The 23496-nt window shown below is 59.5% G+C and overlaps 1 protein-coding gene across 8 annotated transcripts in view; it reads left to right on the plus strand.

Moving 5' to 3' along the window:
- The window catches only part of DLGAP4 (DLG associated protein 4), a 179612-nt gene that overhangs the window by 118808 nt on the left and 37308 nt on the right, over window positions 1–23496 (plus strand). For 5 of the 8 annotated variants that reach the window (XM_063349695.1, XM_063349699.1, XM_063349698.1 and 2 more), the window contains 3 exons: window positions 2812–2926; window positions 5899–5949; window positions 7082–7328. In XM_063349695.1, the coding sequence (XP_063205765.1) occupies window positions 2812–2926; window positions 5899–5949; window positions 7082–7328 (413 nt within the window). Of the gene's footprint in view, window positions 1–2811; window positions 2927–5898; window positions 5950–7081; window positions 7329–15955; window positions 15972–16104; window positions 16235–23496 lie in introns of those variants that run through there. The other 3 variants (XM_063349697.1, XM_063349702.1, XM_063349701.1) reach the window with 3 other exon arrangements.

A 23496-nucleotide genomic window follows, 5' to 3' on the forward strand; every position in this document is an offset into this window, starting at 1 on the left:
GGAACACAGCAAAAGCTTGCTGGGCAAGAGGCTGGTCCCTGCAGGACGGGGTCTGTGTGGAGCACCTGACCAGCAGTGGTGCCGGTGATGCTCACCAGCCACTCCGCTTCTGGGGAGAAGGCCATCAATGTTTCAGATGCTGCAGCTCGGGAGGACGTGAGCAGCACAGAGGGGCAGGAGGAGGCGGGAGCCACCGCGGCTGAGCCACTGATGTTCAGCAGACAGAGCCAGAAGGAAGTGAGGGTGCAGCAGGCAGTGGGGAGACCCCTCATGGCGGCTTCAGATTGCAGGCCAGATGCTGCTTTCTGCTGCGAGATGGTGACAAAATTAACTGCGGGGAGCCCTGGAAAGGCCTGCTCTGAATCCATCCCTGTTCCCTGCTTTCACATCCACTCCAGGGGGAGCAGAGTTGGCTACAGGGGTCTCTGATGCAAAATACCCAAGTTGAGAGACTGAGGTTCTTCGTATCTTGGGCTCGCTGTCCATTAGGTCCTATGTCCGTCAGGGTATGACCTCACCTGGGCTGCTGGGGTCCAGCCGGAGCCCACGGACGGGCGTCGTTGGGGAAGGAGCTAAGTCAGGGCAGGGTGTTGGAGCAGGAGGGGCAGAGTCGGCCGAGCCGGGGGTGCAGCGACCCGGGAAAGGAGGGCTCCGGGCAGGGCTGGGCTGGACACGGCCATTGCTGCCAGGGCTTGGTCACCAGCAGGAGATTTGCTGGAGGGAAAGAAGGGGCTCCACAGCTCTTGGGACGTGGCACCCTGGCCTGCCCGTGTCCCCTCTGGCGCAGGCTGGCGAGGGCTTGTGCCGGGCAGAGGCCAGGCGGGAGCAGCGGCCGAGAGCATGAGCACGGCTGCCATCTGCCGACCACCCCCTCACCTCTCCCCCCTCGCCAAGGAGCTTTTCGGATGCTGTGGCCGCTTTGATTGCTATGGGGCTTCCCTGGGGTGCCCCGCAGGCCTGGCGCAGCCTTTGGGACCACAGTGGGGCCACCTTGCCTTGGCACAGCCCCAGGCCAGCCCTCGCCAAGATCCTCGGTCTCCTTGGCCAGAACTGCTGGGGACATCTCTGGGGCACCGGGCCTGTGGTGCGGGACAGGAGAAGGTGCGGGACAGGAGGGACCGCAGGGAGGGCAGCTACAGCCTTAGCCAGGACAAGGCGCAGAGGAGTGAGACGCGATCCGTCCCTGTGAGAGAGTCTCTGCCCTTCCAAAATCCGTTGCCCCCTTTGTGACTCGGTTTCCCCGCGGGCAGGCAGGCTGCGAGGATGGGCCGGGGTGAAGGCCAGTGGGGTGGGCACGGGGAGGCTGTCAGGGACACTGCCTGCCCGAGGACACAACTGACTCACGCCACGGGCGCTCAGTGAGCTCACGGACAAAACCCTCTCAGGCTGAGGGAAAACAGGTGATAAACAGATAGCCCAGGGCTTGGAGCGCCATGTTGCCCTTGACCACTCAGCAGTGGGTCCCCTGGAGGCTGGGTGTCTCCTCCGTCACCCCCGGCAGAAGAGACTCCTCCCTGCTCTGACCGTGTCCCAGGATGGAGGCTCAGGAGGTGCCACAGTCCTTCCTGGAGGTCCACAGGCTGCACAGGACTCCTGCCCAGGTGGGACGCACCCTGCCCACAGCTTCGCTGTTCCCCAGGCTGAAGGACAGACCTCTGGACCCACAGCCCTGCTGGACATGGGGGAAGCAGCACCCCAAGGGTCCTCTGTAGGGACCGTGGGCAATTCAAGAGGGAGAGTCCCCACAGCTCTCCCAGGCTGGAGCGGATAACCAGGTCCTCCACCATGACCCACCTGGTCTGTGACAAGGAATCCTTTACGCAAGGTCTCATGGTGGAACAGAAGAATGGGGGAGCCACATCCTTCCCACATCCCTCCTCTTCCTCCCACGTCCCTCCTCTTCCTCCCACATCCCTCCTCTTCCTCCCACATCCCTCCCATCCTTCCACATCCTTCCCAGCCCCTGTGTGCCTGGGTCTCAGCAGAGGTCGTAGCCGTGGTCTTGGCTGGGTCAGGCTCAGTGACAGCCCTGCTCTTCTGCTTGAGAGGCTGCTGCTGAGCCCCCGGGGCACAGGGACGGTGCTTCTCCCAGAGCCTGCAGCCAAAGCTGCTCTGGAAATCCCAACACACCCCCTGCTCCCGCAGCACTGTCAGCCAGGCTTGGCTCCCCTTCGTCTTGTTCCAGATAAACTTTTGGGTTCCTCCACACAAATAAAAATAATAACAATAATAATAATTAAAAAATATCCTGCAGATGTTTCCAATTGGAAAGTTCACAAAACGCTATTTAAAAGCCATTTCTCACCCCACCTTTCACACCCCCTCCCCACCAGTCCAGGCAGGGAAGAGCCGGCTTCCCTGACCCCTTGGCCCCCAGCATCAGCCTGTGCACGAGCTGGTCTGTCACCAGGACTGTGCCTCTGGGGGCTGGCACTATGCCACCCCATGTGCTCCCTGGGGTTCGGCTGGACTAATGGCGTCTGCGGTGCATTCTTGGGGGCAGCAGAACCCGAGGTCTTGTCCCCTCTGCTTCCCCTGCACCCCACAAACCTTCACCCGTGTGCCAGACTCAATAGCCAGGGGCCAGCAAGGTGAGAAAGTGCTTCCTCCTGCTCCAGGAGTTGCAACCGGGGCCGAGCAGCGGACTCGGTGCCCAGCATCGTCTCTGTGCTGCCATGTGTGCCTGTGCCTGGCAGAGGGTGCCGCGGGCAGGGGTGGTCTGGCTCTCCTGGCAGGGCGGCAGCTCCAGCGCGGCCGCGGCGCTGCCCACGCCATGGGGACACCCCTCACGCCCTCTCTCTCCGCTGGCAGGAGCCTGGACCGCCTGGACTCTGTTGAGATCCTCCTACCTCCGAAGTTCCCAACCTGGGAGGAAGAATACAACCAGATCCCTGACAGCGTCAATGAGTCCAGTTGCATCAGCCAGGTGAGATGCTGGAGCGCTGAGCCCCGCTGCACCAGCACGCCCCCGTGAGAAAGGAGGCCAGCTGGGGGGAGAGGGGGACATCTTTTTCCCCCTTCAAAATAAGGCACTGTCCGCGTTCCAGGAATTGCACACCCCATTCTCTGGCAGCTTTACCGAAGTATCAAGGCCGGCTCCTTAATTCTGATTCGTATTATACCCCCCTTCCTCTAGCTTTGCCTCCTCTGGGCACTGCTGGTGCAGCTGAAGTCACTCTGCCGTGGCCACAGGTATGGTAGCCCAGAGTGATGCTTCACAGCCACGGGTGAAGCTCAGGGCTGCTCTAAACGCAGAGTCCCACCGTGTCACCACCCAGAAGCCACCTGCAAGGCTGCTCGCTCCTGCTGCAAGCTCCTCACGCCCGCTGGGTGGGTACAGAGCCGGGGTAAAGGCTGGCGTCCAACCTGGGACCCTGCAGCGGGTCACTGGGGACGGTAACCCTGCTTAGCTCTGAGGACCTCGTCCCTCGTGCAGCAGACCGGACCCAGGAACAGGGTGCCCATAGTTCTGTCCTGCCAGCTAGCTGGGGACGTCTCCCTTGGATATTCCTGGTGCCCTGGGAAGGGCAAAGCCAAGGATGCCAGCGAGGCACTGATGGTGAGTGGCAAACCCCCAGGGTGGGCTCATGCCCTGACCCCGACCTCTGGGATACAAACGGGGTTTAACTGCCTGTCCCACATTATGCCTCCCCTTGGGATTGCTCTGGAGCAGCTCAGGGCTTGGGTGGTTATAAGCCGGCGGCTTCAGAGGCCAGGAAATAATCCATGCCTGGATGAGGCCTTTGCAGAGGTCCCATGTGCTTATCTCAGCCCCGGGACGGGGACCCGTCCTTTCGGTACGCAGGTTCCCAGGGCAGCCAATGGAGCAATGGCTCCACAAGCTTCACCCAGCCATTTCACTGTCACCCTGGGCCTCTGCCATGTCCCGTCTCTGTCCACACGTGTCCGCATGGAACACACGCACACACGTGCCCCTGCGGTGCTGCTCCGCTCTGCCTGTGCCCAGCGGTCAAGGGCGGCAGCGCGAGGCAGCGCTCAAAGCAGCGGGATGGGCATCACAGACCAGAGCATGGAGGAGGGTGAGCGGGCTGTGCTCTCCAGCGTTCCCCTCCAGGCCTGCGGGGCCCTGAGCCCTCCTCTGGCCCAGCCCAGCCTCTCCGGCCCCATGGCTGGTTTCTCCTGCTGTCACCGAGCGGTTGGAGCCCCTGGTGGAGGGCTTTTGGGGAAGGGCATGGGGCACCACTCATGGGCGTACGTGTTCCTTGTGGTCAGTCTCGTTCCTTGTACCATCAACAGCAATGTGCCGGGTGTCTCATTGCACAGAGAAGGGGTCAGGACCGTCGCGTTCTTGTCTTTTGCGTGTAAATCCATGTCTGAAGCCAGGTCTCTGCGTGAAGACAATGGGTGGGCTGAGTTTGTGCTTTCTCCCTGCCTAACGCTGCCACTCAGCAGCTGAGTGCAGCACCCCCGTGAAGACATCCGAAGGATCTTGGAGCTGGAGGATCTGAGCAGCCCACAACGTGCCAGGAGCTGCCCAGGCAAACAGCCCAGCTCCAGACTGGCAGCACTGTGACGCTGAGGGCACGCTGGCTGCCACAGCACCCGCACAAGTGGGGGCCGCTGTCACCATGTGCACTCTGCCCGCTTTCCTCCACACCAGAGAGAGTTCGGTTGCAGCTGGGTTGGGATTTAGAGGCCTCCCACGAATTGCGTATGTGTTGATCCAGGATGGAGCGGTACAGACACCAGTGTGTTCTGGTCTCATCCTCTGGTGGGTCTGACCTGCGCTTTCCTCCAGTGCCAGAGGCAGCTCCCACTCTGCCCTCACTTTGGTGTGACCTCCAACACCTTCCTTGTGTGTCCGGCAAGACTCTAGTGTCCTCCCACATAGAAGCATCCTCAGTTCTGCAAGACAAGTCCACTCCGCTTGGTTTTGTCCCAGCTGACCTCCACCTTGCAAACCTCTGGAAGTCCAGGGTTCACCAGGTGTGCATGTCAGCATTCCCCTGTCACACCAAGGGGACCAGTGGCCAGAGAGAGCCAGCTGGTGGCCCCCAACACTGCTTATCCACGCTTTGAGCTGTGCCCTGTGTAGAAGGGCCAGGCCCAGCCCCCGGAGCTAAGCCTCTTCCCTCAGGTACATTTTGAACTTGGATCCTTCCCAAGGTGGGTCATCTTGGGCAGCTCGTGCAGGACAGAGCTAGAGGGTTGATGTGCTCCGCAGACCAGGGGTGGAGAGCAGGAGAAGGCATTCCTCCCCACAGGCAGCTCAGTGTCCGTCGGGCGTCTGTCCTAATGCCAAGTGTGTGCCGTGGTTTTGCTATGGAGGGAAGGCAGCACCGCTTCTGTGTGGCTTCTTCCTGGTGTGGGAACAGAGGAGGCAGCAGTGAGGTGGCCAGTCCGACCCCATCAATGTGCAGGACAGTTTCCCCAACGTGGAGCACTCCGACTGCCCATCCACCATGGCTCTGCGGGCCGTGGAGGCCCGTCGCTGCTCCTGGCCATGTTAAGATGTGTTAGCCAGTGCTGAGGGCTTTGCAAAGGTGCTAAGTGGGAGCCACACCAACCCTCGTCGAGCAGCCGCTGGCAACCCATGTGTGCCAAGGGGTGTCCCAGCACTGTGTGTCCCAAGTGTGCCCTGTGTATATACACTGATATATGGTGCATACCACAGGCTGAATGCATCAGCAGCTTCTCTCCCTCTGGGAGGCGTCCCGTGGAGCTTTGCCATGCCATGTTTGTGCCGCTGTCTGAGGGGCCTGTGCGGCATCTTGCTTGGCATCTTATGAGCTCTGAAGTTTGTACTGAAGTGTCAGCAGTGGTGGCCCTGGGGGACGGGCCGTCCGCTCCCCTCGTCCTCAGTCCCTGTGCAATGGCTGTCTGTGTGAGGGGCTCCCCCATTCTTGGCCTTTAACCTTCTCCAACTCTTTCTTCCAGATCTTTGGACCCCCCTCACTTATCCCTCAGATATTTACCCATGGAGAGCAGGTACCGTCCCACTGGCGTTTCCCTCTGCCTTCCTCATGGAGCTTTCTCGGGTCAGCCTGGACACCCATGGCAGGGCGCGAGGCAGGCTGTGGGATCAGCCCACACCTGGGACCAGCGGCAGGAGGAGGAGGAAGAAGAGGAGGAGGAGGAGGCAGTGCTCCAACTGCAGGGCAGCTGGAGAGCTTGGTTGTCCCAGCCCCAGCAGGGGGTCAGGGACTGTCAGTTTTAGGGAGAAAGTAGGTGAAATTTTTGAACCAAACTTTGTGGAGCTCAGAGGCCAATGCTGGGCAGAAATACTGTCCTTGAGGCCAAAGAAAGGGCCAGGAGAGATGGAAGTGGGCAACAGGGCCAACCTCAGCACCTCTCGTCTGCGTTTCAGAACGCTCTGCTTTAGGCTGGCTCTGGTTTAACCCGGGCGAGCCTCTCCCGAGTCCAGGTTTGAGCAGCTGCTGCTCCTGGAGAGCTGGGCAGGGCCGGGGGTGTGGGTGGAAGGGAAGTGGGGGCAGCAGGAGAAGCAGGGAGCCCCTGCTCGCCTCACGCCTCACCACAGCCTGACGCCAAGCCCTCTCCCGGTCCCCCACCACGGACGGGGCTAGGATGGGTTCCCGAAGGTGCGAGCCAGAACTAGTCCAGGCAGCCTGTCCCTGGTCAAGCATGGAGGCTGTCCCCCCAGCCCACACCTCCCCACCTTCTCTCTGGTAGTAGGGCCAGGCCATGTCCCCCCACCCAGGAGCACGCTTGCCCCGGCAGGGTCCTGCAGCTGAGGCTGGGGTCTCCCAGCTGTGCTGGTGGGGCAGGGGCACCGGTCGGAGGCTGGACAGGGATTTCAGCCTCACCGTGCTCTCAGCCTCTCCGTCAGAGACTGGGGGGTGTTTCACAGGCGATGTGGTGGTAAGTCTCTCCTACTCCACAAGCAGGGACCCTCTCGCCTCCAAGGAGGGTCCTCTCTTCCCTCTCTCAGCAGAGAGTCTGGGCATCCTGCACCGCACCAGCACTGACCCGGTCTTGTCTGCCGTAAGCGGGACCACGCAGGAGGGGCGGCAGGGCGGCTGCAGGGAGAGGGGCAGGAGGGGAAGGGGAAGGGCTGCCTGCAGGCAGGGGGGTGACTGGCTCTGCCCCTCTTCCCGTGCAGGCGCCAGAGCCGGAGCTGGGGGAGCAGTACGAGGCGGTCTGCGACTCTACCTACAGCGAGGCCGAGTCGGCTGCCGCGGAGGTGCTGGACCTGCCTCTGCCCAGCTACTTTCGCTCCCGGAGCCACAGCTACCTCCGAGCCATCCAGGCGGGCTGCTCCCAGGAAGAGGACACGGGCTCCGTCCGCTCCATCTCCCCACCACCGACGGGCAGCCTCAGCGGCAGCAGGACCTTGCCCACCAACAGCAGTGAGTGCCCGCGGTGTGCGGCAGAGGGGGCGGAGGGGAAGGGGAGCGAGGCCAGCGGGGACAGGGGACGCTGCTGCTGACTGCCCCAGAGGTGCCAAGCATGTGGGGCGCTGGGCTTAGACACCTGTCTCTCCAACCATGGTTGTCCAAGACTTCTGTGGGCTTGTGTGGGCTTGCTCTGTGCCGGAGAGGGAGGCCAGCAGCCAGGCGTGCTGCTAGGATGGCTGGGGCTGGATGTCCGGATGCGGGCACTGAAATGGCAGAGGGGCTCTGGTTGCTGGGATCTGGCCGGCATGGCTAATGCGATCTGCAGAGGCTCAGAAGTCTTTCACTCGGTCAAGCCAAACCCAAGGCTGAGTGCTGTGGCTGGGAGCACGCCGCGGGATGCCCACCTTGCACAGGAGCACTGCCTGCCCTCTCTGCCTGGAGTCCTGCGGGCACCGGCAAGCGGGCTGCTGCCCTACACTAGCAATAGCTTCCACCTTCCTCCTCCTCCTTTCCACTGTGCACCTCTTATTATCCCAATCCAGGCGACAGCTGAGAGGTTTGACCTCTCTCACAAACTCCTGGGAAGAAAAAAGTCCAACAGGGACTCTGGCAGCTTCCCCAGGCTCTGAGTATATCCTGCTCTCTGCAGCCCCTCAGCCAAAGGCAGGAATGGGGGCTGACGGGAGGAGGGAAGGCAGAAGGCATCTGCTTCCGTCCCCTCCACGATGGAGGTGTGACAAGGCTTTGGGGTTCACCATGAACTTCTTTGCAGGTTCCCGCGCAGGGCAGGACTCCTGGACACAGGTCTGGGGGGGGTCAGATGCGAGGGAAAAGGCGAATGGTGCAAATTTGCCCCCTCCAGATCCACAGGGTTTGTGATTTTGCCCAGCAGAGTCGCAGGCAGGTCTGACCCTGCCCAGCCAGGGCCCTGAGCCGTGGCCGGTGAGGACAGGACCCCAGCTAGCCCAGACCTGAGCAGCACAGCCCAGGCGGCGGGGTGCCATGGGGCTCGCCAGCGCGGCTCCTGTGCCAGCCAGGCAGCAGCCCAGCTCCGTGCAGAAGCGGAGCGGTGCTGTGTGTCGGACTCACAGCACTGGCACCCCGGTCCCGTCCCCTGCGGGCAGGGCAGAAGAGGTAACGGGCAGAGAGGGTCACCCTGGTTGCACCCCGCCCTCAGGCTGCTGCCTAGAGACGAGTCTTTCAAAATCGTCTGACGGTGAGATGCCGGGAGTTCTTCCTTTGGCTAGGCTGGCTTCAGCTGTGTTCCCTCCCCACGAAAGATTTGCAGCAGCCACGCAGGTGCCGAATGCGTCAAGTCCTATTTGCCCCTCTCCATCGGGTGTACGTAGACTAGAGACCCCCAGCATCCCTGGTGTGGGGTAAAAACAGGTCAAGGCACTAATGAGCCTTCCCAAGCCCCAGAGCCCAGCACCCTGCACCTCGGTGCACTGAGCTGGCTCCCCGCCTGCCAAGCCCTCCCTTCCCCGATGGCCGGAGAATCCCAGCACCTCTGGGATGAGTCGGGGCTGCCCATGCTCCCAGCAGGACTGCCGTGCCCCCCTGCAGTGCTGCCAGAGAGGCTCCTGTGGACGCCCCACGCATTCAGCTCCGGGGCGGGAAGCAAGGAAGGCGAGTGCTTTGCCTCAGGATGCCATTTTGCCAGGATGCTGGGGGCACCGGCTCAAGACAGCAAGGAATGGCGAGGGCTGCTGAGACGTCCCGGTGCTGAGAAAGCCCAGGAGGAAAGAGTGGCAAGAGCTGGGTTTCTGTCCAAAAATGAGCTGGTGCTGGCTCCTTGCTGCAGAGACCAGCACTGCCCCGGCCCAGGGACGCCTTAGGTGCAGCCAGGCTCCACCTACGGCTGCCTTTACCAAAGCAGGATCTGCAGCAGAGGCTTCACTCCACAGCGGTCCGTGCGTCTGCTGGAAAACACATGGAAGGGCTGTGGGCGGCAGGGAGGAGCATTGCTCTGGAGATGCTGCTTCTGCAAATGGCTCCCGAAGGCCTGAGCAGAGCCGAAAGGTTCAGCTGCGCGAAGCTGCGGTGTGGGGAGCAGCTCTGCTCTCACTGCAGCATTTCGGCTGGTGTGAGGCCTTCCTGGGATGCTGGGTGGTGGGAGCAGGCTCCAGAGAGATGCTCAGGGAAGTTGACTGGTCCTTGCCAGAAGAGAAACCCACTACCTTTCCATGATGCTCCAAGTCACTTGGATCTGCATCACTTCTGCATCATTTTCTTCAAGGCAGCCTGTGTCCTTCCCGGCTCCTGGCCAGCTCTGGTGCCCCAGGTGAGGCTTGGCTGTAGCACAGGGCACAGGGAGCTGAGAGGTCCCATCCCAGGAACAGTTTTGGAAATTGAGGTGATGCCTTAGTGCTCCCAGACATGACATCGTGCCAGGCAGACACCAGAGCGGGCAGGAGGAGTCCGGCATCTCACCAGAGCTGTAGGGTGGAGGCAGATAGCGAGCCCCGTCACCGACGGGGACGCCAGGGTCAGGTCCAGCGGGGGTAGGCTGCTCTTAGAATCATAGAATCATAGAATTGCTGAGGTTGGAAGGGACCTTTAAGATCATCGAGTCCAACCTTTAGCCTACCCTGACAAGAGCCACTTCTAAACCAAGTCCCTAAGGGCCCCATCTACCTTTTTTTTAAACACCTCCAGGGATGGTGAATCCACCACCTCCCTGGGCAGCCTATTCCAATGTTTAATAACCCTTGGCTCTTGGCATAAGCTCTGGCCCCAAACCACAGAGCTATGGGGGGCGTTTGGAGCAGCCTCAGCAGATCTGCCGCGGGCAAAGCTGCCAGAGCACCCGGGTGGGCTGTTGGTGGGAGCCAGGTCAGAGCCCCATCCCAGCAGCGGGGAGAAGGGGGAGCAGGAAGGGAGCATCTTCGTGCCCAGCTCCAGGGCTTCCCACCCAGGAACATGCCCATGCCCTCACATCTCCCCTTCACGTCCCCCTCTGCGCTCCAGGGTCGTCACAGCCAAAGTCCACAGGATGAGGCAGGGACTGGAAGAGATCCGCTGGGGGAGACGGGGTACTTGCTCAGCCCTCTCCCTCCTCCCTACCACCCTCTCTGCCCTGCTTCTGCCCCACGCTCTTCCCACCCTGGCTCGCCCTGCTCCCCGCCAGCCCACCCTCTCCTCGCTGGCAGCGCGGCCGATGCTGAGCTCAGCGCCGCCGCAAATCCAGGCTGACACCGGGAAGCAAGAGCAGGCGTAGCACAGAAGGGGGCTTTCAAAATGTCTGGTTGCAAACTCTCTCTGACGTGACCCAGCAGAGATCTGCTGATTTCCAGAACATCCTCCAGCCTTTGGCATTGGCTGCTGGGGCTCGGGGAGGGAAATGTTCTTGGGGGGGGTGGGGAGTGGAGAGGAGAGGAGAGGAGAGGAGAGGAGCATCTGTGTTTGTGTGTGTGCATGGTGGGGAAGGCAGGAGGCATATCTAGATGGCAGTCACACCTTTAATCAGCCACCCGGGCTCGGTTCCCCCTGCAAACGTGCATCCCTGAGGTGTTAATTGGTCGGTGTTGTACGAGAGGGGCCTCCCCAGCAGCAGATTGGTACCTGTCAGCTTGGTGGGGTTGGTCTGGACCGATCGAGAGAAGTGGGTGCACCATCGTCTGCAGGTCTGGTGGTCGCTCATGGCCTCTGCTCCACGCAGGGCTCCAGGGAGAAACAACTGAGAGCCCTCACACGTTCCCGTCCCACGGACACCCCGTGCACCGGCATCTGTGCACCAGCCCAAAGGACTTGTTCTCATCAGGTACCCGGTCCCTGAGAGGGAAATTAGGTTTCTTCTCTGTAGGGACACATCCTAAAGAGGCACCAGCAACAGCAACGCTGTGGCTGACACAGGCATCTCGTTCCTTGAGGACAGAATGGGGGTTGAATCGTAGAGCAAAGGGGTTCAGCCACCAGCTGAGGGCATGAGGAGGTGCAGCCAGCTCCATTTCACGGCGGGCTGCCAGTCTCGGGGTCTGTGTTGGGAGCACGGCCCGGTGGGAGAGCCCTGACAGCTGTCACACCTCCGACAAGCCCGTTCCTCCCACAAACGCCTGTGTCACCGGCGCATTATGAGGCAATTAGCTCCCATTTGACAGCCAGCGAGACAGATGATGAGCTGCCCTTGATCGGCGTTAAACAAAGCTTTGTGCCTTGCGAAGCTGGAGGCTCGAAAGCCCCAGTGAAACCTATTCGTCTAATTGCCAGGCGTTCTGCCGACAGCCGCGCACGCCGCTCACGAGCATTACAAAGGGCTCCCCGGCCCCAGCTCCTCCTTATTAGAGGCAGCACTGGGAATCGCTTGCTTAATAAACTGCTTGCGAGACAGAGCTGAATATTTGATGTCCAAGGGAAACAGGAAAGCCGAGGTGAGCCACGCACAGCGAAAGGAGGTGAGAATCCCCAGCGGGGAGACCCCAGCCCAGCCTCAACCCAGGGCACCAGTGAGGGCAGGGAAAGCTCACACCAAGCCAGTTCCTGCTCGAGCTCCTCCCAGTCCTCCCTGTGCCATCTGGTAACATCACCTTTGTTCAGACCATCCCGCCTTGGCATTCAGCAGCCTGTTCCCAGAAAGCCCAGGTGCCCGGCTCCTTATCCTGTGCCCAGATCTCTTCCAGGGAGGCCAGGGAACCCAGCTCTGCCTCCCCCAGGGCTGGGCTGTCTTACCAATGGTTAAGACGTCCCTGAGAGTGTGAGCTCTGGAGGGCAGCGACCCTCCCGACCCTCCGGTTCTCCCTTTCTGCTGACCCCGTGACGGCAGCTCTGGCTGCAGGCCCCCAGCCCAACACAGGAACCACAGCGCCTGGAGCAGAAGGAGCTGGAGAAAGTCTAGTCCTTCAGGGCAGCCCAAACTTGACCCCAGGGAGAGCCAGGCACGAGGCTCGTCCTCGAGAGCCACCAGCGCTCCCATAAACAGCTGCCAGGGCTGCACACACCTCGTGCCCATCCGGATGCCAGAGCTTTGCCAAGCCCAGGCTGGGCATGAGAGCACTACCTGGGAGAGATACTCCCCAAAGCCATGACAGAATTGCTGCCCTTCTGCCTCCAACCTGTTTTCTCTCTTCTTTGCATTGCTTATTTTTTTTCTTTCCATCACTAAATTAGAGACGGCTCCCAGGACCATTGCTGTGCTGGGAACCCTGCCCCAGGAGAAGGCAGGTGCCAGCCTGGTCCCCGGCACGGATGCTCTTGCAGGGGGAGCATGGTTGTTCTTAGCGGAGGAAAGACAAAGTGCCTGCACACCTCCGTGCATCGTGCTGACCAAATCCCCAAGGGCTGGTTCACTGTGGGATGAGTTTCCACAGCTTCTGGGAACGTCACGTAGCGCTGGCTTGTGAGGGATGGGTACAGACACCCTTCCTCCTCCTCCTCCTCCTCTTCCTCCTCTGTGCATGGTGATTACCTGGTCTCTGGGTAGGAAGGCAAATTCTGCTCCCCTCCTCTCTCAGCTGTCATGGCCTTCTCTTCTGTGTGGGGAAAAAATGTAGTGGTGTGAAGGCAAAGGAAAAACCAAACCAGGCCAGGAAACATTGTTCAGCCCGTGCGTGAGCGGCCGCAGCTGAGGAGCAAGGCACGACTGCGGCCCCCTTGCTAATCGTATCAGCCAGAGCTGACCCCGTACGGCCTTTGAGGAGAGAGACTGTTATCATTCCCTTCAGATTTTCTCCTTCTTTTTGACCTAGATTTCACGTTCCAGAAATAGCTTTCTCTGACATACCAGCAGGAAAGGGATTAGAGAGAGAGAGATATTGTGTGTGTGTGTGTGTGTGCGCGCACCAGGGAAAGATTTCTGTTGCATGCTCCGCCAGTGTTTGTAAGGGAAAAAAAAGGTACCTATACATGTTCCGTGATCTGTTCATATGCCTGTAGGACACAAAGAAATTTATGACAGCTGTTCCTCTCCACGCTTACCTGCTCGTTTTTCACCTCTGATCTTTTCCTTGTTATTATGGAAACTCCACCACCAAGCCCCGTGCCCAGCCAGCACTCCCTTTTCCCCAGGAAGCCTGTACCGTGGCTACAACCCTGCTCCCAACTCCGCCACCAAAACCAAAACATCTCTATCCTCCTGCCTCAGCAAAGCTGGCGCTGGGGGCTCTTTGCTGCCAGGTTACAGCTCTGCCACGGGCAGCGCCCAGTGCAGCAAGCTCTGTCCGCTGCCTGCTGCGCGCGCAGGTCTCCGGCACCCAGGAAGGGCTGCAGTGGGCTTGAGCCCCTCGGAAACGTCACTTGCCCAGATCCCTAGGAAGGGGGGAGCTGCAGCCCACACGTGACGCTGTGCAGACACAGGGGAGGTGGAAACGGCTGCCCATAGACTAAATACTGGGAAGCGAGCACAGCTCCAAGGTCCTGGCCAAGCCTGCCTTCTCCCAGCAAGGGCCATCTACAAAGGAGGGGAAAGAAAGGCAGCTGCCAGCATTTTCCTTTGGCAATACGGTCAGAAAGCCAAGTCCTTCTCGTTGCTTGCTTTTATCAGCCTTGATGGCAGGAAAGGGAGTCAGTAGTGCTGTCCTCGTGGGAGAGAAGGAGAAACCGAGGCACCAAGGGGTGCCCTCCTCAGCAGCAGGGAGCCCATACGTGGCGTAGTGCTCTGTCTGTGGGGCCGCGCTGGTTGGAGAGCCATGTGCTGGGCACAGCAGACCACCTCCGGTCTCTTCTTGGGCTGAGGGGCCTGGTAGTGCCCCAGCACGCTGGCCCTGCTGCCATCCGCGTGAACTGGGCGAGCACAGAGCTGCCCTGGCACCAGGCAACCACAGATGCTGCTCTGTGTCCCTGCTGTCGGCGGTGCTCAGCACCTCTCCGCACCTCCCTCCGTGGCCACGGGGCTCGTGCCATGGCTGGAGCAGCCCAGCAGCGACCGGCGATGGTCTTAGCTACGACACACACATGCCAGGGCAGCGGGGATGGACGAGGCTTGCTAAGGCCGTGCACCCGGGCTTGAGCAATGGCAGGATTTTGGACAGTGCAGGCAAACGAGGATTTCTTTGTGCGTGTTTCTCTTGTTCTGGGTTGCTTTCCCTCTCCTGCATGCTTTTCCATTACTTTTTCCATCTCCTGAGCTATGGCGTGGGTATTCCCGAGTATCTCAGGAAGAGATCGGCTCAGAGCCTCGCAGAGCCACACTCGGTGTGGCTGAGGGGCTCTCAGTCCAGAGCTGCTCACCACTCCCAAGCCCGAAAGCAGCTGGATGGAAGACAAGTTTTCTGGTTTTCCCTTGGTAGGCAGCGGAGGGGAGAGGCCCCGGGCTGCAGGTCCCGAGTCTCAGGGCTGACTCCAGTGAGATCCTCCCTCAGCTCCACTTTGCTGCTCTCTTTCCGAGAGCAGAAGCAGCACATCCACAGCGATCCCATCGCCGAGCACCGAGGGCGGCGGCGGCCCAGCCCTGCTTGCCGGAGCCGGCAGCGCGTGAGCCGAGTGCAGTGCTTCCCCACGGCGCTTTGATCTCTCCTCGCTGCAGACCAGCCCTTCTCCTCGCTCCGCTGCGAACCCAGCGAGTCATAAATAAACCAGAGCATCCAAGGACTGACGGGAACAGCGAGGAGCTGGGGTGGCACACGTGCTCCAGCCAGGAGCCACGCGTCCACACCGCTACCTGCAGAGCCACAAGCGCTGCCCGAGGGCCAGCACTCTGCAGACAAACACCCCGAGGCAGTGTCCACGCCGTGCCCGGCCTGCGGGCACCCATGGCCCCTGTCTCGCCTCAGCCTGCCGTACGGCGTGGCTCTGGCCTCCCAGAGGTCTCCCCCCACCCTGCAGCCTGGGCGACCTCACGCTCTTGCTCCGCATGTCTCAAGGCGGGATCGGAGGCTTGGAGCTGGACCCAGGGCGGCTGTGCCTGCGGTCCCACACGCCGTACCAACCTTGCTCCCCTCCACACATCCATGCTCCATCACTCCTGCTCAGGCAGCCTCACCGGGAGGCACAAAACACCGGCATCAAGCAGAGCAGCAGCACCCGGTGACGGGAGTCCCGGCTCCCTCTCCCCGTGCCCGGCAGGAGGGAGGTCAACTGGCAAATCTGTCACCAGCGGCAAACACCCACCCAGGGAAACGTCCCCTTTCCCCCCGCTGCTTTCCTTGTCTCCACACCGGAGAATTCCCTCCTGCTAACACCGCACTCTGCCTGGGGCCCGGCGAGAGCATCGCCCGCAGCACCCGCACCCACCGCCCAGCTCGGGGTCCCCGGGGCGCCGGGTGCCGGGGGCGGTGGCAGCACGGCGGGCTCTGTCACCCAAACCCACTCCCGCGTGGGGGCGTGCGCCGGGGAAAATGTCACCGTGGCAGCGGCGGCCGTGACGAGGAGACAAAGCTCCCGCGTGGGGGGGGGGGGGGGGAAGGGGGGGGGAGGTGCCCGCTTTGTTCAGCGGCGTTCGGCTCCCCCGCTCCTGCCACGCACGGGGCTGCCACCGGCCGCTGTCCCCGCGCCTGCAGCGTGCGGGGACCCCGCTCCCCGCCGAGCGCCCGCGGGGGGGATCCGCGGAGGTGGAGGGGGGGGGGGAAGACACGCGTGACCGCGCCCGGCCGTGGGAGCGCCCCGGGGCGGGGCCGCGCGTGCGCGGGGCGTGGTTGTGACGCGCGGGGCGTGGCGGGGCGTGGCGGGGCTTTAAGGCGCGGCCCCGCCCGCGGCGCGCAGCCGGAGCGGCGGGCGGGCGCGGTGAGTGCGGTGGCGGCTCCGCGCGTCTCCTCCCTCCTCGGGCCGCAGGAGCAGCCGGCGCGGCGCGGCCCGGCCCGGCCTCCTCCTCCTCCTCCTCCTTCTTCTCTCGTCGGGCACGGCCCGTCCTTCCCTCCGCGGGACCCGGGCCCAGCGCCCCCGCCCCGCGCGTCCCCCCGTCTTCCCCCCCCCGACGCGTTTCTCCGGTCCCCTCCGCCCCTCCTTTGTGTCTCCCATGGCTTTGTGTCTGGAGCTCCTCAAGCAATGTGAGTGACCGCCCGGGGCGCGGCGGCGGGCGGGGGGGGGGCCGGGCCGGGCCCTGCATGGCTCCGCGGCGGGGGTGCCGCCGCCCCGCCTGCCTCCCTGCCTGCTGCTGCCGCCGCTGCTTGCCGGGCCCGCCGCCCCGCCGCGATCGCAGGTGGCGCTTCCGCTTCTCACGCGCGTCTCGGCCCTCCGTGGGTCGGCGGGGGGAGGGCTCCGGGGGGCGGGGGGGTGCCCCGTCCTCCCACGCATGCCGCCTTCGCTGCGCGGGGATCCGCGGTGGTGGGGCGGCGGGGGGAGGGCACCGGGTTCCCCCGGCACCGGGTCCCCCCGGCGGCGCTGAGCCCCGCTGTCCCCGGCCCCGGGAAGCCAGGCGGGGTGGTAGCAGGTCAGGCCGGTGCTCGAGGCCTGTAAGGGGTCCCCGAGGTGCTGGGGTGAAAGAAATTGTGCTTCGCTAAATGTCTTCTCCCCCAGGGGACCCTGGCCCTTTTTCCCTTTTTTTTTTTTTTAAGGTGGCGGTTGGATTTTTCCTCCTCTCGAGAAGAAAAGGGTATTGTCTGGGTGAGGCGCAAATGCTGCCCAGGGCTGATATTGAGCAGCGCAGCGAGCTGGCACCTCCCGGCCGGAGCAGGCTTTAAAAAGTGTCTTTTTTAAGCTGGGAGAACAGGTCCTGGCTGGGGCTCCCTGGTGTCACACCCAGCCCAAGGCTGGGCTGCCCTGCCCTCGCTGAGGGTTTGGGCTGATTGTCCCTGAAGTCAGACGCAGGTGTAGGTCAGTACTGGTGTGCTGCTTTTGAGGGGGCGGGAGGTGTTATGGTTAGTTTTGAGCAGTAAGTAACTGTAGATCCTAATTGCTACTGCAGTCTTCATTACGAGGTTCAAAAAGCAGGATTATTTCCAGGATGCTGTTGATAGGACTAATGTTGCTTATTGTGCAGAGGTACGGATCTTGACCCCAGGCTGTGCAGGGACAGCTCTGGTTTGAGACAGGAATGGAATTAGGATCTCTATAACTCCTAGGCTGTATCTTGCCACTTGGGGGAGGAAAAGAAGAAAAGAAAAAAAGAAAAAAAACCCACAGCATGTGGCATCAGATCCTAAAATAAATTCCAATCATGTGGGATGATAACAAGCCAGATTGCCAACTCGTGTAAATTGGCAGACTTGACTCCAGAGGGTCCAAATTACTTAGCTAGTAATTGCTCTTCCAACAGGAATTTGGTGCTATGAAGTTATGCGTTCTTGAACGTGTGGAGAAAAGTAAGCCTAACTAGCCATCAAATCCAGCCTGCTTGTCTTTCAGATTAAGACAATTTCTGTGTGCGTACTCTGCAGTGGTACCCAGGTATTCCGGAGGTTATCTGCAGAATTGGTCTGACACGTTGCAGTCGTGGAAAACCTAAAAGCTCATCTTTGAGGTGCAAGTGCTAAACTGCTATACGCTGGGTTTGCATCTATAGCTTGCTACTTCTGCTCCGCCTCCGTAGTGACAGCGTAAGAGTTTTTGGTGTAGCTGAGGGCTGCAGGATCTGTCACTTGGGCCTTGAAGTGCTGGGTGTAACCGCTGTGCAGTGTGCTGGTTTTGAAAGGATGAGAAGAGCCTGGGCAGTCCCTGCCAGATCCTCATCAGCAAAGGTGATAATGGAAGAACTGGATTTCTGTTATCTGTGGATTGACTATGTGGAGAATACTGAGAACGCAACGGGGTTCAGTAAACCACGGAGCACTCTGAGGCCAACAGGTACCTTTGTGGAACTTGATCGGCTGTAGCCGGTGTCCCAGCCCTCTTGCTGACGGGGCAAACGTGGTCAGCTGCTGGGGAGAGCTTGCATTGCGCTTCGCAGCTGCGTGTGAGTCAGTAGTTGGATACCCAGTTGCTTAATCTGTGCATACAGTTTAGATTTGTGGACACTTCTGACTACTTAGCTCAAGGTTATTCATCTGCTGCCCCAGCCTAATGTGTAATGCATGGGAGACCTGCTGTTCCGTGAGCTCATCCTTAGCTGCGCACGCTGCCAGAGCAATATAATTTAAAAAGCTTTTAATGGGTAACTAATAACTGCCAGGCGCTTACAAATAACTGTATGTCAGTTCTTGTCTCCTGTATAGATTTTCCTGTTGTTTGAGTCCAGCCTCAAATAGTTTGGAGTGAACTGTTCACCGGACCCTGTAAAAGTCACTCTGTGACACTTAATTTTCCTAATCACGCACTACATGCCCGTCTGCAGGAGTAAGGCCGCAAAGCCATACTGCAGCAGGGCTTGGGTTTGTCTCCTCAGCTGATACTTTTGCTCTGTGCAACCTGCGCAACAGCCTCAAATATTCTTTAATGAATTGAGGAGCCATAATTGGATTCAGTGCAGTGCAAGTTACAGGAACATATGTGAGCTGGAAGGATTAAGGCTGTGCAGGCGGGTGGCCTTGTTCAAGAAAAATCCACTTTAATTTCTGCAGTGAAAAGTTGTCAGTGTGTTTCCTATCAGAGCAGATTTAAGAAGGGAGGGGAGAAATACTAAGTATGATTGCTGTTTGCTTTGAAAGGCGATTAGAGGTCAGGCTGTGGGATAAAGTTCTGTGAAGGCTGTAGTTGGGGCTCGGGTATGAGAACGGCAAAGTCGGGTCCCTCTGGAAGAGCTCAGGAAAGAATGAGTTGATCCTTCCCTTCTCTGTGCCAGCCTGACACCTGGAGAGAGGGAGAAGTGGGGGACAGAATGCCACCAGGGTGTTTGACATAAGCTGCCTTTAAACAAGTGGAAGTTAAACTATTTGCAGATGGGCTGGTTAATGAGGAGAGTGGGAATTCTGTCCACTTCAATTTGTCTTGCAAAATTAATGAACTGCTGGCCCTTCGGGGCAGATGGGAACACTGTCAGCCTTCTGTCCCCCGGAGAAGCAGTGGGCAAGGGCAGCAACAGCCCCGTGGCTGAAGTCCTGCCCTGGGCCTTAGCCCTGTGTTTTGCTTCTCTGCTCTGCCAGGGTCTGGTTGTAAACCCCAACAGCGCCGTTTCAAAAGCATTTGCGGTTTCCACCGAAGACAGTGAGGTAACCGCTCAGATGCATCTGCCCATGAGAGCCTGGTCTCTAATTTTATGGGCAACATAAGGTAGGGCAGTACCGGTGTCTACATACCGCAGTGCGGGCTGCTGGCCTGCTATCAAGGACAGGTGACAAGCAGTCCGGGGGCAAGAAATGGTCCCCCAGGAGATTCTGTTCCATTTCTGTAGGAGGGCAGGGCGGGGGGTTATGCACTGCCAGGCCTCTTCCCGAATTTCCTTGCAGCATTTAAATACTGTGAAGAAAGACAGCTGAGTTCTGATTCTCTCCTACTTCCCCCATGGGGTTCTTGATGGTGGGCTTGCGCTTGCACTGTGAAATTGCCGGTAAAGGCACAGAGGGGCACATACACGTACTGGGATGCAAGAAGGGCATCCGATACCTGTATGAATACTGCAGCCTGCCCGCTGCTGCTTCGTCTTAGCAGATGGCGCACACAGCAACCTGGTTATCCTCACGGCTGTGCGGGGTCTCTGGGGCTTAAGTTTGTCAGCTCTTCTGGCAACACCAAGAAAATTAAAACAGTATCTTTAAAAGGGACTCGCCTGAGACGGGCAGCAGCTCGCTGCATCAGACAGCAGTGCTCAAAAGGGGAACAGCGTAAGGATGAATAAATTTTAAACATTAGCCCTAGTATTTGCATCAAGGGCATATTGACTATCAGTCTTGTGTATCTTATTTAGTACTCTTCATTAAGACAGCCAGGTTTCACTGCAATGATCTTCTAAGAGATCAAAGCTTAAGCTACTGTGTTGTCTCACCAGTTTGAAGCTGGCCGAGAAACTTGAGCGGTGAATGTTTCAAAGGTAGATTCTTACTTGTGGTGCAAGTCTGTCAGAGCTGGAATTAAAGCAAAGATTAGAAGTTGCATATGCCTTTCTACTGATGCGCTGTCATAGTGCGAGGTGATATTTGATGAAAGCTAAAAGGTATTTAAGAGTTGATAAAAGAGAATTTTTATTGCAAGTTCTTGTCATAAGATTAGTCAAACTTCTAAGAACTGTGCGTCTTGTTTTTTTATATTCTGGGAGTGGTTGAGGATCTCACTGAACAGAGCCCCAGCAGGGCATTTGCTGTGCGGAAGAGGCATCTCCAAGCCTAAAACTTCCTACCCAGGGTGGGCATATCTGCAGCTGCGTTAAGTTGAAAGTTAAAATTGGGAAGTTAAAGCACGGATATTACATCCCTCCTAGGCCTGACACATAAGAGAATCTGAAGCTGGAGAAAGTGTCCCAAAGGGTCCTGAGGAGTTGTCCCCAGGGGGGTTTCTGGACCCTCTCTTGAAGGCCCTTGTTAGAGCTGGGCCGCTGCCTGCTCGGCTGCTGGATTAGGCAGTGCTGCTCTTGTGGAGAGCAGCGTGTGTCGGGGCAGCTCGAGAGCCAGCACGCTGTTGTCCAGCTGGCCTCCCTCGCCTCTTGTAAGGTCACTGTTTTGTTGGGAAGCTTTCTCTTTTCTTGTTTGAACCCTGAGGCTTTTCTCAGCCTCTCGGCCTGGCTCAAACATGGGGTCCTGAGTCACAGCATTTCTGTCCAGGAACTCCTCCAGCTTTTGGTGTGCTCTATTGAACGGATACCAGTGCTTTCTTGTCTGACCTGCCACTCCGGCGGTCCTGGGCTGGGGATTTTGGCCTCTTAGCACTGCTACTGTGAGCAAAGCGAGTTCCCTGGCAGTGCAGAGCTGGTGTAGTGCCCAGCCTTGTACAGCACGGACTGGGACTTTCCAGGGGAGAAGGTGGGTTTGGGGAGGGAGGTACTAGTAGAATAGAGCTTGAGAACTTTTGCCAGTGCCCGAACAGCTGCTTATTCTGATCCCTTGGAAGAAAAAGGGTATTGGATGGTGCTTCCACCTCCTCAGCTCAGGTCCTAAACAAAGTAGCTACTTTGATTTGAAAGCATTGAGTTTCAGCGACCCTCAAGTTCGCAGTGTGCCAAGAGCAAGGCCGTGAGCAGGGAAATCCTGGATGCTGGAGAGCAGGTCTCTGCTTCCCGGCAGCCTGTTGCCTTGGCCGCAGCACTGCTGCCGTTGGCCTTTGCACTTGGTGCCAGGCTCCAACGTCTGCATCTCACAGTCACCCTGCAATCTTCTAGGGCATTCTGGAGGCTGCCGCCGCTAATAGCGGTATTGTGCTGCACATTAGCTTTTATCGCTGCTCTGTTAAGGTGCTTACTGGAGATGAGTGCTGCAAGACACCCGGGGTTGCTAAGCCAGGCTCCTACAGCCCTGCTCTCTCACTGGAGCCCTCCTTGCTCAAGCCAAACCCTGAGGGGACATGGTTTAGAAGTGGCTCTTGTCAGGGTAGGCTAAAGGTTGGACTCGATGATCTTAAAGGTCCCTTCCAACCTCAACAATTCTATGATTCTATGAATTGGGCAGAAATCAGGCCTTTGGGGAAAGGGGAGCAAAAAGCTCGTACAGATATCCATCTTCAGTCCTCTTGCCTGTGTAGCTCCTGGTGTGGATGCTGTTCCCCGTCAGCTGTGTGTGCTGCTGGTGGACGTGCTGGGCTTGTGCCAGGCCTGTGTCTCACCAGGACCCACTTGGCGGCGGGGCGGTGTCCCTGATTTTTGGCTGTTCATCTGTGTGATGCTTTAATTCCTTCCCGTAGCCCTTTGTGGGGAGCAGTGTCGGCGTGGTGTCAGGACTGAAGAGATCCGCAAGCCGAAGAGATAAAAAGGGAGGCAGAGCCTCTGGAGAATGCGCTTCCCCAGAGCGGGTGGGGGGCCCAGGACAGCCCCGCAGGAGCCAGCAGATGCCCGGAGCTTGTGTGCCCCCCGCCCTCCCCCTCCCCAAAGCGGGTTTCTCCCGGCTGCGTGGACCAGCGGCGGGTGATCCCGCTGCCCCCGGGGTGAGCGGGTGCTGCCGCCGATGCCGTGTGGCCCCGGCGGGGGGAGGCGGCCCCGGCCCGGCCCGTGCCGCTCCCCTCGCGCCGCCCGCGCTTTGCGGCCTCCGCTCTTTGCAGCAGCCGTAGGGCGAGGTAAGCGGGCGGGCCGGGGGCGGCCCGGGGCCTGCTGCGGGGAGGCCGTTGCCGGGCCGGGGCCGGCTCCTGGCGGGCGGCGGGGAGCGCTGGTCCGGGGACGCCCCGCGCCTCGGCCGTTTGTTTTTTTCCCCTCTGGGCCGGAGCGGGTACCGGCGTGAGGGCGGGCGGAGCGGGGAGCGCCAGCCTCTCCGGGCCGGTGTCTCAGCACCGCTCGCCTGGAGCGGTGCCGAGGAGCACGGCAGCCTGCCCGGCCGGCTCTGTCCCGGGAGGCAGCCGGAGGAAACTCTCCCTGAGCCGTCATCCTGGGCGCTGGTAGCGGCGAGCTTTAAAAGGGAGGGATGAAAGTGTCCGTCTGGCTTTACCCGGCTTGAAAGCGCTGTGCTCAGCCCTGCCCGCCGGCGGGCTGACAGCCGGCCTGCTGCGGGCCCCAGGCACCGAGCAGCGCCCCTTGTTTCCCCCAACACGCGAGTGGCTCGACTCCAGTGGAGTTGGTGAAGTTCCCTGCGAGTTTGCTATGGTGGAGCAAAGCAGAGCTCAGACTAATGAGGCCTCCTCGAAGCAAAGGACAGAACTGGGCCAGCCATTTAGGCTGCCGGTGTTCTGACAGCAGTAAACTTTGAAGCACTGTCTGCTTTCTTCTGGCACTGCTATTTGTGCGCTTACCTTTGATTGATTTTTTTTTTTCCAAGGGCTCTGAATATCTTGGGTGCTGGGGGAGGCAGCTCTAAAAATAACTTTAGAGGCTGGTTATTTCCAAAGCCATTATTTCTGCTTCTCTCAGGTTTCTTTCCCTTCGGTAGCTGATGTCTTTCTCTAGTGCTGCAAAACCTGGTTCATGCTTAATCGTGTTGTCTGCTCTCTTCTAGTTCTTGCTCTGTTGGCAAATGTGCTTTGGGTATGGGTGATGGTATGTGTTCGGACAGCAGGTGGATATGATTGCAGTTCATGGTGAACAAGTTCACATACCAGGAACACTGAGGCCAGAATGAACTAAAACCAGGTGACTGGCTTGAGGAAGTCCCATTGTCCCATTTCTCAGAAGTGTGCCACAGGATGGCTCAGTTCTAATGGCTGAGGGACTCCTAGCAGGAACCCTAGTCACTGTTACATGCCTTAACTCAAGTGCTGCTGTTGCATGTGAAATAATGTGACCAGGCTGAGGTAGGAGCTGGCAAAAGTGTTGTGTACAAAGACTCGCTTGGATGGATTATGACTGAGAACTGCTTCTGCTGCAGTT

This window comes from Chroicocephalus ridibundus, chromosome 12, assembly GCF_963924245.1.
Source record: "Chroicocephalus ridibundus chromosome 12, bChrRid1.1, whole genome shotgun sequence".
Classification (NCBI taxonomy): Eukaryota; Metazoa; Chordata; class Aves; order Charadriiformes; family Laridae; genus Chroicocephalus; species Chroicocephalus ridibundus.